This window comes from Pelodiscus sinensis, chromosome 3 (genome assembly GCF_049634645.1).
Source record: "Pelodiscus sinensis isolate JC-2024 chromosome 3, ASM4963464v1, whole genome shotgun sequence".
Lineage (NCBI taxonomy): Eukaryota > Metazoa > Chordata > Testudines > Trionychidae > Pelodiscus > Pelodiscus sinensis.
Window position 1 is genome coordinate 123,221,869 of NC_134713.1, and position 18,288 is coordinate 123,240,156.

Consider the following 18,288-nt stretch of genomic DNA (forward strand, 5'->3'; position numbering starts at 1 on the left):
AATTCCCCCAGGAGTATAAAATAGGTGTAATGACTCCTTTACATTGCCACAATGGTGTAAAGAAGCCTTTTTGTATAGGACAGGTCCACCTTATAAATGCATATGGTGCTTTAGTGATTAGAAGTGGTCTAAAATGTTGGATTTTAAAAAAAATCCTATCAAAATGTGCTCCATGAACTGTTTGCTACATTATGGAGATGGTCAGTAGCCAGTATACATTTTGAGTTTGAGTCCCTAGTCTTCACTTGTTCTTCAGTTGCCTATGATAAAGGCTATGTCAGCTAGGGACGTAAAATCCTGTTTAGGAAGTTAACCAGTTAAATCATGGATGGGCGGCTGCTCTGGCTGGGCAGAGCCTGTGGGTAAGGCACATACTTACTAGGTAACTGGTTAATTAACCTTTTGCATCTCTAATGCCACAACGTCCATGACTTCAAGCAAACTCCATGACATTAGGGACCCTGCAGCTGATCTGATTCCGTGGGTAGCAGGAGACTCCTGCAGCTGTGGGATTCTCTCCAACTGACCAGCTGGCACTGACCTTGGGCCTGCCCTGCCACTGCTGCCAGGGGTCCCTGCTGCAGCAGCTGAATTGCTGCAAGCAGCCACAGCCCCCCTGCACAGCTACTGGGCAATGAGGTCCCTGCAGTTCTGAGTTGCTTCAGGAGCAGGACCGAGGGCACGGTGCTGGACCCTCCTCATTTTGTCAGGGACGTTTTTAATAAGAGTCAGGGACAGGTCATGGCCTGTCATCTGTCTGTGACTATTACTAAAAAAATCCATGACAAAATTATAGCCTTACCTCTGATGTAAAACTGAGCATACGGCTGCACATATTTGTTGACTAATAACTAGAAGTAAAGGGTCAATACTAGCTACATTTCTATTAAAGAGAGTTTGGTAATATCCTTTAATGTTTTCCACTCCTGTTCTCCATCCATTGCATTATAATTTAAATAAATTACCTACATAATCACGCTTGGTTATATTGCAGTATTGTGACAAAAATATGCCAAGTAATGCAGAATTTGAAAATATTGTGCACAGATTTAAAAAAAATTGGTGCAGAATTTTTAGTTTTGGGAGTAGAATTTCTCCAAGAGTAAAATCTGTGGCTGTCTGCTTTATATCTGTAGACCATTTTTGCAGATCGGATGTGGGGGGAAAATTTGTGTCCCACAGGGCTCTACATATGTGAAATGTTAGGGTTTCCTGTTACCCCCAAAGCTATGAGACGTCTAAGCAAGAATAAGCTGCCAGTAATTATCAGTATTGCATGGCCTAATCTAATTGGTCCAATATCCCTAAAATTCCCAATCCTCTTTTCTTTCCTGTGGCCCCAAACTTACCCTCTTCTCCAGTGGTCACCACCTTGATTCAACAATTGCACCTCTTCTTGATGCAGCTTCATATTAGTTGTGGTAATGAAATGTAAGGTTGTGACTAAAGGAAAAAAAAGACTCCAATGGATGGGTTCTATTCCATATTGAATCATTGGGTTGGGGCTGGTCTGCACAGTTTGTCCCGTGATTTAACTAAATCAGTTTAGAAACATATTTAGTTAAATCAGTGCAGTGCCCTTTTGTAGATGCATGTATTTCAGATTGAGTGACAGCGTGGTTTAGTTATAGGGATGTTAAGGACTAGTCGACTTTCCGATAAGCAAATGCTTATCGGAGAGTCAACAGAATAGTCGACTAGTTGCTTCCCTCCCTTACTGCCTCTAGCAGATAGAGATAATGCAGGGAGGGGAGAAGCGGGGGGTACTTCAAAGCAGCAGTGCCGCACGGAGCCCAGGGTCAGCTGGGTCCCAGGCAGGTGAGATATGACACTTTTAGAAAATGTGTATAATATTCACTGACAGATTACTGCATAGGATTTCTAATTAACTTGTATTATTTCTTTACGTAGAAGGAACGCCCAAAAACGGTGTGTGGGAGAGGGGCTGGATGGAAGTGGGGGGAGGCAAGGGAGAGAAAGTGCAGGGAGTTCTGCTACTTACATTTGAAATAATAAGAATGTTAACTGTGTTCTTTTTTGGTTTTGCTAGAGGACCTCTTGGAAGTCCCAAAAATTGCATAATGTGAGCTCTTGCCCCTTAAACACCCTTTAATAAATTCTACATAGTATGATTAAAAATCTGTTCCCTCCTTTGCTGAACACCTTTCATTCCTGTGGCTACACAGAGTCTGAATTTCTAATGCAAAAAAGCAAGCAAGAGAAATATGGTTTTTCAGGCCCTTCTGAAACATCACAGTGAAAAAGGGGGTGAGAAAAAAGCACGACCCAATTTAAAAAACAAACTTTGCAAGTCACCTTTGCTACCTTATATTGGATGTTCTTTTAGCTAAATAAAATCGTTAAGCCAACCACTGTAGTTTTCTCTTACTCTGTCAGTGTCCAGTTCTACTGAGCAATTGGGAGAGGAGCACTATATCTGTAATACATCGGTAGCTAAAGAATCTACCTTTGTGGTAGAGATATAAAATAGTGTTTAAACAATTAACCAGATAAAATGTTTAACCAGTTAACTGTAATCCCTGTGAAGGGGTTCTGCCTGTCATCATCAGGGTGCGGGTCTGGTACGGTCGGGGCCGGAGCTGCAGCTCTGTACAGCAGGCCAGGATCCTGCCTGCCCCAACCCAGAGACTGGTGGGACCAGGACTGCTGCATTGCGGGGTCAGAATCCTACCTGTCCCCACCCGGGGCACAGTAGGGCCAGGGCTGCTGCCACAGTACAGCCAGTCAGGGTCCCGCCTGCCCCCACAGAAGCTGTGGGACTCACACTGCAACATGGCTAGCTGGTTGGGATGCCACCTGCCTGGGACGTGGGATTCCTGTTAACCAGTTACTTCTCCAGTAAAACTAAGGCTTACTGGTTAACCAGGTAGCTGTTTATATCCCTACTTTGTAGTTGCTATTGTAATGGAAGTGTTGAGCAATTTATTTTTAGTCGCTTTTAATGCACATATTATGTTTATAGAAAAAGCTACATAACCCACCTATAAACCATATTTTTATGCCCTGCCATTTTTATTTTTATTTTTATTTTTTTTTGAGGTCATGAAACGTGCACGCACAGAACAGATTCAGATGGCAGTGTCCTGCTACCTCAAACGCCGTCAGTATGTGGACTCAGAAGGTCCCCTAAAACAAGGGCTGAGGCTGTGTCAGAGTACTGAAGAGATGGCAGCTAATCTCACTGGTAAGTTTCCTATGCATTCTCATCAGAGGAGTAGCAGAACATACCTAGTTTCTATAGTGTAACTTTCTTTTGTGAGAGGGAAATTTTCAAATAGTAAATTGAGAGGAATTACAAACAGTAGTGGGGAAAATAAAATGTAAAGGAGCTTCAACCAGAAATGTGAACAGCAGGATAATAAGATTAAGGGTAGAGAAAAAGTAAGCTAATTAATCTGGGAAATAGTCTGAAACACCCATTTATGCCCTATGGGAGAGAGAAATCTGGTGAGAACTGTCGGTGAAAAGTCCTAAGAGTGGGAAATTAGGTATGAACAGGAGAATCCAGTACAATTTTCTGCTGCAGAAGCATAGCATCATATGAAATAAAAATAACGAGCTTCTTTCTTTCTCTGGCTAGTTGTCATGTTGCTTGAAAAACCCTTTCCTATCCCTTAAGAGAACCCTCTAATGCAGGGTAGTCAATAGGCAGACCACTGTCCGAATCCAGACCACCAGACACTTTTGAACAGACCTCAAACTCTTTTTATTATTTTTTTTCTATTATTTTCTCTGTAGACTGGACTTTTGACTACACTTTGAGCAAGAAATTTGGGCCTTGACAAAAAATAATTGATTATCCCTTCTCCAGTGATGGGAATGGAAAGTGTTTGCATGCACTCTCTCTGTTTCCCTTTTGAGAGCTTCTGGGTCTCTGCTCCACTGGCAACATATCCCCCCTCTTCCCCAGGAACTTGTTAGTTTTTTCAAACCCATGTCTATAGTATCCTTCACTATAGAAGCTAAAGGGACACAGCTATCCACAAATATTTCAAGAATGCAGACACCAAAGGGCGGGATGGAGGATTATAACAAGGGATGAAACTAATGTTAAAGGTAAAATTAAAAAATAGGCTGAATGTGCATTCGGAAGAGGAGGCACTTTCTGGCAGGGAGATCTCAGACTATGTCAGCCTCTCAAGGGGAGTGGTACAATTACAGACTCTGTTTCTTGTGACACATACAGCTTGCCTGGACAAAACATTAGTTACTGTACAATCCTGCACTGTCAGGGAGATGACAGATGATAAAATAAAGCTTTTCCATGTCTAGAATAGACCCACCCCAATACTAGGGTAGAGTTTACCATGTTATGGGTAAATGGCAGGTTCAACTCTTTATAGACTTAAGAAAAATAATTGGTGCTTGTTTACTGCTTTTCATCTTCAAACCATTTTCAGAGAGTAGTGATAGCAGGGTAGTAGTGGATCACAAATTGAATTTGAGTCAACAATGTGATGCAGTTTTGTAAAAGGCTAATATGATTCTGAGTATTTTAACAAGAGTGGCGTATGTATTATACAGCGGGGTAATTGTCCCACTCTGCTCAGCACTGGTGAGACCTTAAGCTGGTGTACTGAGTCCAGTTCTGGGTGCCATACTTTAGGAAAAATGTGGAGAAAGTCCAGAGAAGAACAACAAAAATGATAAAAGATTTTGAAAATCTGACCAGTAAGGCAAGTTTTTAAAAAACTTGATCATATTTAGTCTTAAGAAAAGACCAAGTTGATAAGTCTCCAGTCACTCTAAGGGCTGTTAAAAAAGGTGATTAATTATTCTCCATGGCTGCTGAAGGTAGGACAAGAAGTAATGGGCTTAATCTGCACCAAGGGAGATTTAGGTGAGATGTAGGAAAACTTTCTAACTACAGTGGAGTCCGGATTATCTGACTCCTGGTAATCTGACACTCCGCTTTATCCGACCCTGCAGCTCCTGGGGACTTGGTCTCTGGGAGCTGCAGGTTTAGATACAGCATGGGCGGGGACAACAGCCCCGCTTGCTGCCCCGTCACTCTCTTGGAGCAGCTGCTGCCACTCCTGCCCGGGACAACGGGGCAGCGAGTGGGACCGTTCTCCCGCCTCGTGCCCTGGAGCTGCTGATGCGGCTCCTGCCTGGGCCGCTTCTTCCCTGGCGGCGGCAGCAGCAGCTGTCTCCGTGCTCTCTAGGAGCACTTCTTCCCCGGCAGCAGTCCCTATCATCCGACATATTCGGTAATCCGACCATGTGTTGGTCCCGTTTACGTCGGATAATAGGGACTCTACTGTATAAGAATAGTTAAGTCCTGGAATAGACTTCTAAGGGAGGCTGTGGAATCCCCTTCACGGGAGATTTTTAAGAGCATTTGGACAAATTCCTGGGAGGGATGGTGTAGGTTTATTTGATGTTGCCATAGCACATGGAACCAGTGAAATCTCTCTGTCTCTGTCAATCCTCCATTTCTATGATTATATTTAATCTTCAGAAACCTGTGAAGAATTCTCATGGGATTAGGACTCAGGAGCCATACTCTTCGCAGCATAAAGTATGAAAGGAGACGCTGCTGGGATTTTGTTGGTGTATGCAAATCTTACTACTTTGTATACAGATATAAACCTAATTTAGTTTAGAGAGTATGAATACCTGTATGTTTTTACTGACCACCACACGCTGTAACTAAACGTATGTCCATTAGCGTGTATTCACAGATCATGTTGCTGGTGAAAGCATTTATCATTAGTCCCAAACTCTGGGCAATCAGTTGTCATCTGATGATGTGATCTCTAATACAGGTTGAACTTCTCTAACCTGGTACACTCTGATCCGGCAACATCCGTGGTCCAGCATTATTTTAGTAAACTGGATGCCCACTTACCGTGGATGTCGCTGAGTTTCCCGCGGTCCCATAAAGTTTGTTTACAGCCACCAGAGCTGGCTCTCAGTGTTCTGTGCTGTTATTTAGCTCTAATTTACCTCTAAATGTCTTCTAAGAGCCCAGTAAGCAGAGGAAGAGTCAGTAATGCTGCTATTGACCTTCTGTGGTTTGGCAAATTCTCTGGTTCGGCACCGGTCGGGTTCCGAGGGTGCCAGACTAGAGATGTTCAACCTGTAGTTCATTTTGAACATATTCAGTGCATAAATTACAGTTCTCCAGATGAAAATGAACCTCAGGAAAGTTCTTTCTTCATGACTTAAAACAAATGTAAAACTGGATACTGGGCCAATCCAGACTGTGGAGAGTAGATAGTCATTCCGCAACATGCCCTGACCATGGAGATTGCCTTGGTTATAAAGACTGATAACTAGACTAATACTTGATGACAATAATAAAGCCTTTGTTGAAATAGTTTTGAATGCCTGTTTTCATTACTTTTCCTAACAATCTGCTGCTGACTCTATAACAGAATCCACTCTTGCTTTTCCTATTTAGCTGTTTCCCTGTTTGTTTTTACTATATTGTTTTCTAAACAACAATCCTTCCATTTAATTCTCTGGGTCATTTCCTTACTATTTTTGACTGTCTCTTGTGCTCTGATTTCTGCTCTGTCTAGCTGTATTGCGTACTGTTTATCTGATTTGATATACTTTTCTTTCCAGGAACACAGTTTTTCCTTCTTCCTTCAGAATTGCTTTACCTCCGCCTATCCCAAATGTTTGATATGGTCACTATATCTCTAGTTATCCTTCTGTTTTTGGGTCTTCACTATAGTATACAAGCTGGGGAGCAGAACTTCCTTCCAGCTCCTTTTCTGCCCTTAATGGGACTAGAAGCATATTGCACTAGGAGGGCAAGTGGACCTACAGCATATTTTTCTAATAATACACGTGCGTGTATAAAATACCTGTGGGTGAGATAAATTGATTGTTTTCTAACAGACAAATAAAAGTTTGAGAGAAGCCATCCTGTGTACATCAGCTGAGAAGAAAACTTGTTGGCCAAAATAGAATGCTATGAGGGAGATCATCATTTCTGTTAGGTTTGTTCATTTGATTCTATTATCAGGTCACAAAGCTGGCTCCATTTATAGGAACGGAAGTCAGGAAACCGATGTATCCAATTAATGCTCTCATGGCCAATGAAGAGGGCAGGAGGGAACCTGTCCATGATAGAACTGAAAGAAATGTATACAGGAAGTCCCCGGGTTACGTACAAAATTGGAACTGTAGGTTTGTTCTTAAGTTGAATTTGTATGCAAGTCGGAACTGGTATGCTAAGTTGAATTTGGATGTAAGTCGGCCTCGGTGCGGGGAGTTTTTTAAAGTGGCCCCGGCGGCACTTCGCATCCCCTTCCCCCGGCCCCCCCCCCCCCCCATGGCCGGTCTCTGGGGCTGGGGCCAAGCGTGCCCCGTGCCCCGTGCACCCCGACCGGCCGCTACAGCGCCCGGAGCCCGCAGCCCAGCGCAGGGCCAGGTGTTTAACTGCAGAGGCGGATTTCCCTTTAAATCTCCCCGCCTGCCTCCTCCCCCCCCAGGTCTCCCTCTTACTGGCTCGCTCCTCGCCCTTCCTCCGCCTCCTCCCGTGAACGGGACTCCCAGCCCAGTCCCACAATGCACCGGGCGCGCCGGGCTCCCTCAACGCTGCCTGAATGGAAATGCCGCCGCCGGGGCGCAGCTAGTGCGGGGTGCCTCCCCCACTGTCGCCGCCTCTGGTGGCGCAGGGGGCACTTCCCCCCAACAGACCAGGGAGACGTGGAGCTAGCGGGCCCCCCCCCCCCCAAACAGACCAGAGAGACGCGGAGCGGCTTTTCTCGCCGCGGAGGACGCGGGCAGCGGGACCAACCTGGCAGCGCCCCAGCTGCTCTGTCCCAGGCGTCCAGATTCAGCCGCTGTTGAAACTGACCAGTAGCGGCTGAATCGGAGATGCCTGGGGCAGAGCAGCTGGAGTGCTGCCAGGTTGGTCCCGCAGCGCTGCTCCTTGGCGCTACTGGACCAACCCGGCAGCGCCCCAGCTGCTCTGCCCCAGGCGTCTCTGATTCAGCCGCTGCTGGTCAGTTTCAACAGCGGCTGAATCTGGATGCCTGGGATAGAGCAGCTGGGGCGCTGCTGGGTTGGTCCCGCCGCCCGCGTCCTCCGCGGCGAGAAAAGCCGCTCCGTGTCTCCCTGGTCTGCTGGGGGGAAGTGCCCCCCCGCGCCGCCAGAGGCGGCGACAGTGGGGGAGGCACCCCGCACTAGCTGTGCCCCGGCGGCGGCATTTCCATTCATGCGGCGCTGAGGGAGCCCGGCGCGCCCGGTGCATTGTGGTAAGAGGGAGACCTGGGGGGGGGGGGTCCAGGCGGGGAGATTTAAAGGGGAATCCGCCTCCGCCGTTAAACACCCGGCCCTGCGCCAGGCTGTGGCCTCCGGGCACCCCGCACTAGCTGCCCCCCCCCCCCCCCAACCCGTTTGTAACTAGGGATCCGACGTAAGTCGGATTGATGTAACCCAGGGACTTCCTGTATAGGGCCAAAATCTCTGTTTCCTTCAGAAGGAAAATACACCTGAAAACAGCTCTCCTTGTTTCAGAGGTGTTTTAGGGGGTGACTGAATTCTTGATTCCTGTGTAAAATGCCAGGAGAAGGAAGAATTAAAATTCTAAATTCTGACAATTGGTTCATCAGTAGGGACTGAACGTCTCTAGTCTGGCACACTCTGGTCCAGCATGATTCCCATTGCTTATGGGAATGTCAAAATCAGGACCTATTGGCAAGGCTAGTGCTGGGGCAACTGGAACATCCTAAAGAGCTGACACTGAATATTTTCTTTGACCCTGTATAGAGATTTTATTTGCTTACATCAGGGGTGGTAAACCTAAGGTCCGGGGGCCAGATGCAGTCCCTGGCTTGCTTGGATCCAGCGCTCAGGACTCTTCCCCGCCAGCATTGGGGAGCCTGTGCTGGCATACCAGCCCCTACTGCTCTCTGCCCAACTGATTTTTCTGTGGGTGAGTGGCCCCCAACCCTAAAAAGGTTCCTCATCCTATGAATGAGTCATATAAAAGGAAAACTCTTCTTACTTGGTCTGCTACTGTTTGGGCTGTTTAGATGACTTGATGCAGATGGCTTTGGAAATTGCTGTGTGGTGACTTTTTGGCTAATATTAGCAAAGTTGGTATCTTATAGTTCTAATAGAGAATGTTGACTTTGTTGAGCACAAAGAGAATCTAAACTGTAGGCATTAAGTGGTCCTAAAACATTGTCTTTTAGGAGTTGGAAAATATATTTGAAGTCATTCGATAAATAAATCATTTTTTTCCTTTTTACATCACTTCTAAGATTTTATGCAATACAGTACACAGTGCCTTCAGAACCTTACTGTTTGCTTTTGCGTAGAATTCTTACCAGTTCTGAATTTCCAGAATAGTTGAGTTATGAGAAAACAGGCTTCCAATAGACTTGAGTTTAGACTTGAGTATTTAGGAAACGGGATTTGGGAGGGGTGGGAGAGAGTTATCAATGTGACTTCACTAATACTGGGTTAGCTCAGATTGGGGACGGCAGTATTGCAGCTACCTCTTGGCTCCAGCAGTTAAATTGAGTTCAGCCCTGGTACCTATAAAGATGACCACTGCAGTTCTCTAAGCTGATGAAAGATAAGAGGGAAGGTCCTTTCTTGGATTGAGAACTGGTTAAAAGACTGGAAACAAAGGGTAGGAATAAATGGTAAATTTTCAGAATGGAGAGGGGTAACTAGTGGTATCCCCCAAGGGTCAGTCCTGGGACCAATCCTTTTCAACTTATTCCTAAATGATCTGGAGAAAGGGGTAGTCAGGTGGTAAAGTTTGCAGATGATACCAAACTGTTTAGGATAGGCAAGACAGAAGCAGACTGTGAGGGACTCAAAAAAGATCTCTCCAAACTGAGAGATTGGTCAACAAAATGGCAAATGAAATTTAATGTGGATAAGTGTAAAGTAATGCACATCGGGAAAAATAACCCCAACTATACGTACAGTATGATGGGGGCTAATTTGGCTACGACAAATCAGGAAAGAGATCTTGGAGTTATCATGGATAGTTCTCTGAAAATTTCCACACTGTGCAGCAGCGGTCAAAAAGGCAAATAGGATGCTAGGAATTATTAAGAAAGGGATAGAAAATAAGACCCAGAATATCTTACTACCCCTGTATAAAACTATGGTATGCCCACATCTTGAATACTGTGTACCGATATGGTCTCCTCACCTCAAAAAAGATATTTTGGCTATGGAAAGGGTTCAGAAAAGGGCAATTAAAATGATTAGGGGTTTGGAATGGGTTCCATATGAAGAGAGGTTAAATAGACTGGGACTTTTCAGTTTAGAAAAGAGGAGATTGGGGGGGGATATGATAGAGGTATATAAAATCATGAGTGGCGTGGAGAGGGCCGATAAAGAAAAATTATGTATTAGTTCCCATAATAGAAGAACTAGAGGACACCAAATGAAATTAATGGGTAGCAGGTTTAAAATTAATAAAAGAAAGAAGTTCTTCACAGTAGTCAACCTATGGAACTCCTTGCCAGAGGAGGCTGTGAAGGGTAGGAGTATAATAGAGTTTAAAGAGAAGCTAGATAATTTCATGGAGGTTAGGTCCATAAAAGGCTATTAGCCGGGGCATAGAAATGGTGTCCCTGGCCTCTGTTTGTCAGAAGCTGGAGAAGGATGGCAGGACACACATCGCTTGATCGTTGTCTTCGATCCACCCTCTCTGGGGCACATGGTGCTGGCCACTGTTGGCAGATAGGCTACTGGGCTAGATGGACCTTTGGTCTGACCCAGTACGGCCGTTCTTATGTTCTTATGTAAGATATGCAGGCTCATTATTAAGAAGCAATGAGAATCATGTTACAGTGCATGTTAATCTTGGCTTACCCCCGTCTCCATTTCTTTCCAGTGCAAGGTAATGGGGGTAAACTGATGACTGGCCTATCTCTCTTCAGTGTTTGGAAACTGGCAATTTGGTGTATAGGTTACCAGGCCTATCATAACTGAGTCTTATGCTAGAGAGTGTGAGGCTGGAAGGAAGAGCAAGGTGGGGAGCAGAACCAAGTCTGGGAGATGAAGGGTTAGGATTAGTAATAGAGATTGAGGGGAAAAATTGTAGGGGTTGGATTGAAAACAAATAGGAAGAAGATGTAGGAGGGTATAAACGTGGAAGAAAGAGGGCATGATAAATTCATAAGGAAAGACTATAGTAAAAAGAAAAACAGGTGAGAAGGATGAGCAAAAGAATTACAAGTTTAGAAACCTATATTTTGACACTTTAATTTTAATAGATATACAGATAGTCTGCTTAGAATATCACAGAGAACTATGTGTAGCTGTAAAAGGAGGAAGATTTTGGTTTTCTTTCCTCTGATAGGGATCCTTCTTTGAATACTTCAGATCTTTACTAGATTTTAATATTGATCTTTTTGAAAAAACAATATAATATTTTGTGTCTGTTCATGAGAGAGAATTTTCAAAACAAAACTCCATTGAAAAGGTAATCACAAGCGCCACTACACAGTCTTCCTCTTCCTTCCTGCAAATTACTCTGTTTTGTATCACGTAGGCTGGTCAAAAGATACTTCCCAGATCAGTTGATCGAGTATATCATGAGGTCCAAATCAACATGAGCATAAGGCTTCACTTGGTCAAACACCAAATTTTTATCCAAGTAAATGTGTGAATTTGTAGGTCCTGATTCTTTACTGGGATTTCTAGACACACTGTAATACAGATAAACTGGTGAGCAGGCCCTATAATCAAGAAATTTGATAATCTGATTTAATATCCCTAATTGTAGAACTTCGATTATTTGAGAACTGCTAACTTCATGTGATAGATTCATTTGAGAGAGAAGCATAAGTTTGCTTCAATAAGAGTGACTTATTTTAGCATATAGAGAGTTGTAGAATTGTGCCGGATTATCTAGCGATAGTCTAAAGGGCTCTGTAATAGCATTTTGAGACTGAGAACATTGTGCTATATTTGAAAGTTAAACGGTGAGTAAGTAACTCTGTTGTTTATCAGACTTTCAGTACAGTACTTAATGTGTGCAACCTTTGTCCTTTTCCATTTTCTCTAGTTTGTGTGTTTTTAGATTAATACTTTGTCAAATGCCCCTTGAAACCTTATCTAATGCTTTGGCGTACACAACCCATGCTCATCCTGGACTGTTGTCTCTTTGGTTTCATATTGTTCAATTTTGTTATGAATTTTGTCACTTTCAGATACAAACATCTTTGGATTTTAATACTTTTTTTTTGTTTTTATTCTCCTAGTCCAAGCTGAATCTGGTTGTGCCAATGTAGTATCTGCAGCTCCCTGCCTGGCAGAGCCACAGCAATATGAAGTACAGTTTGGTCGATTACGCAGTTTTCTCACAGGTAAGCAGCTGCAGGAGGAGGATAGCAGCTTCTGGACAGGCAGTGTACACTTTTAATTTTGTATAGTGTACAGTCTTAGCTCAAAGTATTTAAAATTCTTTTTCAAGTGGGTAACTCTGTCCTCTAAATCTGAAGTCCTGTAGTGTGTGAAGGAACTCCACCAACTTATCTTTAAAAACAGTTAAAACAAATTAATACTTAAGATTACTAAAACTAAAAGATTAGAGAAAGAAATATTTATCTTTTTCAATATGTTTACTCTGCATTTGACAGCACTTTGTGCATAGTAGGTTTTATTATTTCCCTTTTCAGTTGGCCAATTTACTCTCATATTTGTGTGTAGATCTTCCATGTAGCAACAGGAAAGTGGGGATATTTTGAATAGATAAAGGAAACTGTGATTGTAACACCACTAAAATTGGCAGATCATTTTAGAGGTAGATGGAGTACTATTCTACTTCTGTTGTCTTTAACATTTCAGACATTGTGATAGCTGAATTCCAGAAGCTGTTTTAAGTTTTTTGATTGTCTAGATCTTAAGGGGAACTGTGTTCCTTCGAATTTACTTGAGCCTTGCTCCAAAGTTTTTGGGACTAGAGGATGTGGGAGGGAAGCCAACAATATTGTCACTGTGGCTACGTCTACGCCACAAGTTTTCTTGGCAAAAAATATGCTGATAAGGGACTCATTTGCATGAGTCACGATCTCCTTTGCATATTTGCCAATCCATTTTTGTGCTCGGGTTTTTGCACAAAAACAAGCAGTGTGGATGCGGAAAAAAGGTGGTTTTGTGCAAAAAGAAAATGTCTACAGTGTTTGTTTTTGCACAAAAATGGATCCGCAAAAAATATGCAAATGAGATTGCGACTCATGCAAATGAGTCCCTCGTTAGCATTTTTTTCCCGAGAAAACTTGTAGTGTAGATGTAGCTTGAGTGCTCCCAAAACAGAAGGAAAACTTGATCTTTCTAGCAACAAAAAGATCCTTGGAGGGGAAGTGACAGTTTTCCTAACACCAGGTCAAAAACTTGGGAGGGGCTTCCAGGGAAGGGAATACAGAAGTGGCAGATGGAAATGTTGTGTGTGGCTGCCAACCTTCATGGATGTGGGGAAAGCTCTGTTGATTGATTCCAGTTATATTTAAGTTAGGATTGACATTCCTACTGGAGTTGAGGGGGTAGTTGAGAAGATTTCCCATCACAGGATAGAATATTGGTTGTCTGTACACGTATTGTGACAGTCATTAATGCAATGGTACAAAACTACTGCATATTTTTATGATTTGGTGAGTGGAGACAGCATAGAAAAGTGTGGACATTCTTTTCAGGATGGTAGGTAAACTTTGTGTATGGGTGTGCTCTTTGGGAAATGTGGAATGCAGGGCTTTTTTTTAGTATTTCTTGCGTAAGGCTCACAAATGCCCTTTTAGACAGCCTTCCAGGCCCCAACTGTGAGCTGTTTTCCCCTTTTCTATCCTCTTCTGTTGAAGTCTTAGTCTTACCTGTTTTATCCCCTTCTGACTTGAACTTGAGCCTACTTTAGTATCTGCATCTATGGTGTGTAACCTACAACCAGGCAGGCAAATGAAGCCCACCAGAGTGTTTCTTGTTACACATTTCTCGACAGCGCATCTCAGAGGGGTTCCTGCAGCTCCCATTTTCTCCCACCCCTATTCCTGCCAAATTGTAGCCTCTTCCCCAGTGATTTGCTGCTCTCCTCAACATTGTGAGGCATGGGAATGGAACAGAGCACTCTCTGGCAACTTGGGAATTCAGGGTGCTCAACAGCACTAATTGGTAATCCATGGCCTGGATGAGAAGGGAGGAAGAATGCAAAAGGATAGTCTTAAGCCAGGAAACAGACAAAAGGGGGGGAGCAGGATGGAAAGGAACAAGTGTTGGAAGCATACTTAGGACCTTTTCCATTGTCTTGACTAATTGAAAGGAAAAACCAAAATAGTACATGGGAAGGTAAGAAGAGGCAGAGAGAAAAGTAAATAAAGAAATACAAAAGAGATGAAAAAGTCCCAGCTTCAGAGCTTTTAAAATATATTTTGTTTAATTCATTTGAATGCATCATACACAACTGTTGAGCTTCTGGTAGATTGCTATTGTGGCCTTATATGCTTGTATAGCACTGCTTTGCCTGTTACAACTCTGCAGCCATCTGAACCAGGGAGGAAAAACAGACCTAAGAAGTTTGTTTAGAAGGGGGAGTTGTTATACTGTACCTCAAAGAGGCTAACTTGTATATCCCAGTTAGGGGTACGTTACACTGTGTTGTAGAAAGTGCTGTTGGGATTTGTGTTGGCTAAAGGGAAGAGAGAGCAAGAACAGAAATAAAACTGTGGAGCACAGCATGTGGCAGTACATTTTCAAAATAAACTGTTGTTAGGGTTGCCAGGTGTCCGGTTTTCACCCAGACGGTCTGTTATTTGGGTCCCCCGTCCGGTAAAAAAAAAAAACCCAGAAATTAAAATACCGGACATGTGAAATGTCTGGTATTTCCTGTTTCCCTCGGACGGAAGCCCAGCGAGGACAATTTTCCCCTGCCGCGTCTGGCAGGAGTGGGGGAGTGAGGAGCACAGGACCATTTAAAGGCATGGTGCCCTTTTTTTTTCTTTGCAGAATTTTTTCCCTGTGGATTTTTTTGGCAGGGGATGGGGATGTTCAGTATTTTTTGTTAAACCATCTGGCAACCCTGTTAGTGTGTTCCTCTTCCTCCATTTGCAAATCAGTTCCATGCATTTAAAAGCACCAAATGTGAGTTGAGAGAACCACATAGTACCGGCCCAAATCAAGTAGGTAAATAAACATAATTAATTAAACATTATGGAAGCCTGATGTACAGAATATGTACTAATTTTAAAGTGAAATTATTTTCATACTTAAAGCATTTAAAATGGGAAATTTTTCTTCTAAATTCATACCAGGCATTCCAGCTGTCATGTAGCTTATGTATATTTTAATAAGTGGGCCTTAATTGAAAGTGCTGTTAGTAGCAGAAGTAAGCTTTTTCAAAATGAATTTTATATTGTCCCTCTCCCTCTTGCTGAGCTGAAGATGTATTTTAAATCCGAGATTGCATAGCTTCTCTACAACCCTGTTAGGTGATACACACAGGCTAGACCAGGGGTCAGCAACCTTTCAGAAGTGGCATGCCAAGATTTAACTTATTCACTTTTTATTATGGATTTATGTGCCGGGGGAAGGAGGAGAAAGGGGCAGGCTGGGTACGGTGATCATATTTTCTGAACCAGCTGCAGCTGGAGAGAACGGTTTAATTTAAATTATTAAACAAACTAAGCTTTTAACTTTCTCATGTTAGTTTATCAAACTTCATTTTAAATAAAGTAAAATATGAATTTATGTCCAACATGAGGTTTCAATGTTTTCTTTATTTATGGCGGGGGGGCGGACCTTTTTTGGATCGGGGGCCACTGACCCACAGAAAAATCAGTTGGTGACCACACAAGTGAAAAGAGGGGAAAAAAAAAAACCTCCTCCAAACCCCCCCAACCCTCACTGATGTGGCTCCCAACTGAGACACCTCCCTCCTCTGATGCTCCAGCTTCTCGGGGTGAGGGAAAGGGGCAGAGAGGACTGAGGTTCAGGGTTACCATACGCCAGATTTAGTTTTCTGGGGTTCTGGAGTTAGTGAATTTTATAGACCCCCTTAGGCTCTAGGGTAGGAACAAAAATGCGGGGTTCAGTGTGCAAAACAGGGCTTCCAGCAAGTGGGATAGGGATGGGGTGCAGGATCTGGGAGGGAGGGAGGGTGCAGAGGTGGGAGAGGTTGCGAGGACTGGGGAGGTAGGGTGAAGGAGCAGGCTGGAAGTAGGTTATATTGGCAGGTGGAGGGAGCAGAAGCAATGGTGGGTGCAAGAGCAGGGTAGGGATAGGTGTCTGGCCAGGCCAGGAGGAAGGTGCAGACCAGTAGAGAAGGTGCAGGAACGAGAGAGTGTGTTGGAGCAAGCTGGGGGTGCCGTGTCTTGGCAGGGGTATGGGGAGTAAGTGCGAGGGTTTAGGGTGTGGGGTTCTGGGCATGAGGGGGATGCTCACTTGGCTTCATACCCCCTTGTGGCGACTGCTGTGGCCATGCGGTCCCAGGCCAGCTTCGGAGGTGCCACTACCATAACCATGTGATCCCAGGCCGGCCCCAGGGGCGCCACTACTGTGGGTACACGGTCTTGGTCCAGCCTCAGAGGCACTGCTGAGGAGCTTCAGCCACAACGCTGCCTCCTCCCACCGCAGCCTAATCTGCTGCCAGGGAAGAGAGAGGGCTCCAGCAGCTGCGTGGGGAAGGAGGAGGGGCAGAGCTGAGCTCCTGCCACGCATGCCATTGAAAATCGGCTCATGTTCCGTAAGTGGCACGTGTGCCATAGGTTGCCGACCTCTGAGCTAGACATTTGTCCTCTAATGCCATTGAAGGCTGTTGAATAAAGTGTCTTGATTTATGTCCCTAGCTGAAAATAGATGGAGAGAAGTCATAATGCTTATTGTTGTGTTTTGATTTAGATTCAGATTCCCAGCACAGCCATGAAGTGATGCCTCTTCTGTATCCCCTTTTTGTCTACCTCCATCTTAACATGGTCCAAAATGGCCTAAAGAGCACAGTGGACAGTTTCTACAGTCGCTTCCATGGGATGTTCTTGCAGAATGCCAGCCAGAAGGATATCATTGAGCAGTTGCAGACTACCCTGACTATTCAAGACATCCTGTCCAACTTCAAGCTCCGGGCCTTTCTGGACAACAAGTATGTTATCCGCCTTCAAGAAGACAGCTACAACTACCTTCTCCGCTACCTCCAAAGTGACAACAACAATGCTCTTTGCAAGATTCTCACCTTGCACATTCACCTGGATGTGCAGCCTGCCAAGAGGACGGATTACCAGCTATACGCCAGTGGCAGCTCTTCACGTAACGAGAGTAACGGCCTGGAGACAACAGACATGCCTGCTTCCATTCTGCAGAATGAGGCAGCGCTGGATTTACTGCAAGACAGCATTAAGCGCGTCAAGGATGGGCCTCCTTCACTAACCACCATCTGTTTCTATGCCTTCTATAACACAGAGCAGTGGCTGAACACAGCAGAGATCTCGCCGGATAGCAAGCTGCTTGCTGCTGGGTTTGATAATTCTTGTGTAAAGCTGTGGAGCTTGCGGTCCAGGAAGTTAAAATCTGAGCCCCATCTTGTAGATGTGTCCCGAATCCACCTGGCTTGTGATGTCGTGGATGAGGAGGTCTGAATTATCCTTATTTTTCACCCTATCCCTTTTGGAATGTGTCTAGACTATTTTATATAAGGCCAAATGAAATCTTTTCTAACTTGGGTTTGGGGGTATCGGGTTTCATGGAACAAAGGAGAGAACCTTAGCAGTAGGGATATATTACCGACCACCTGACCAGGACAGTGATACTGACATTGATATGCTGAAGGAGATTAGAGAGGCTACCAAAATAAAGAACTCTATAATAATGGGGGATTTTAATTACCCCCATATTGACTGGATACACGTCATCTCAGGAAGAGAAGCGGAGATAAAATTTCTCAGTGGCTTAAATGACTGCTTCTTGGAGCAACTGGTGCAGGAACCCACAAGGGGAGAGGCAATTCTCGATTTAGTCCTGAGTGGAGTGCAGGATCAGGTCCAGGAAATAATCGTTACAGGACCACTTGGGAATAGTGACCATAATATAATAACATTCAACATTCCTGTGGTGGGAAGAACACCTCAGCAGTCCAGCATCCTGGCATTTAATTTCAAAAAGGGGAATTACACAAAAATGAGGAGGTTAGTTAAACAGAAATTAAAAGGCACAGTGACTAGAGCCAAATCCCTGAAAGCTGCATGGAAACTTTTTAAAGACACCATAATAGAGGCCCAACTTAAATGTATACCCCAAATTAAAAAACATAGCAAGAGACCTAAAAAAGAGTCACTGTGGCTTAACCACCATGTAAAA

At 44.1% G+C, this 18,288-nt stretch overlaps 1 protein-coding gene across 1 annotated transcript in view; it reads left to right on the forward strand.

Moving 5' to 3' along the window:
* The window catches only part of TAF5L (TATA-box binding protein associated factor 5 like), a 38,673-nt gene that overhangs the window by 4,251 nt on the left and 16,134 nt on the right, over positions 1 to 18,288 (forward strand). The window contains exons 2-4 of the mRNA XM_075924723.1: positions 3,061 to 3,205; positions 12,219 to 12,323; positions 16,840 to 17,564. Of these exons, the coding sequence (XP_075780838.1) occupies positions 3,064 to 3,205; positions 12,219 to 12,323; positions 16,840 to 17,564 (972 nt within the window). The 5' untranslated portion in view covers positions 3,061 to 3,063. The remainder of the gene's footprint in view (positions 1 to 3,060; positions 3,206 to 12,218; positions 12,324 to 16,839; positions 17,565 to 18,288) is intronic.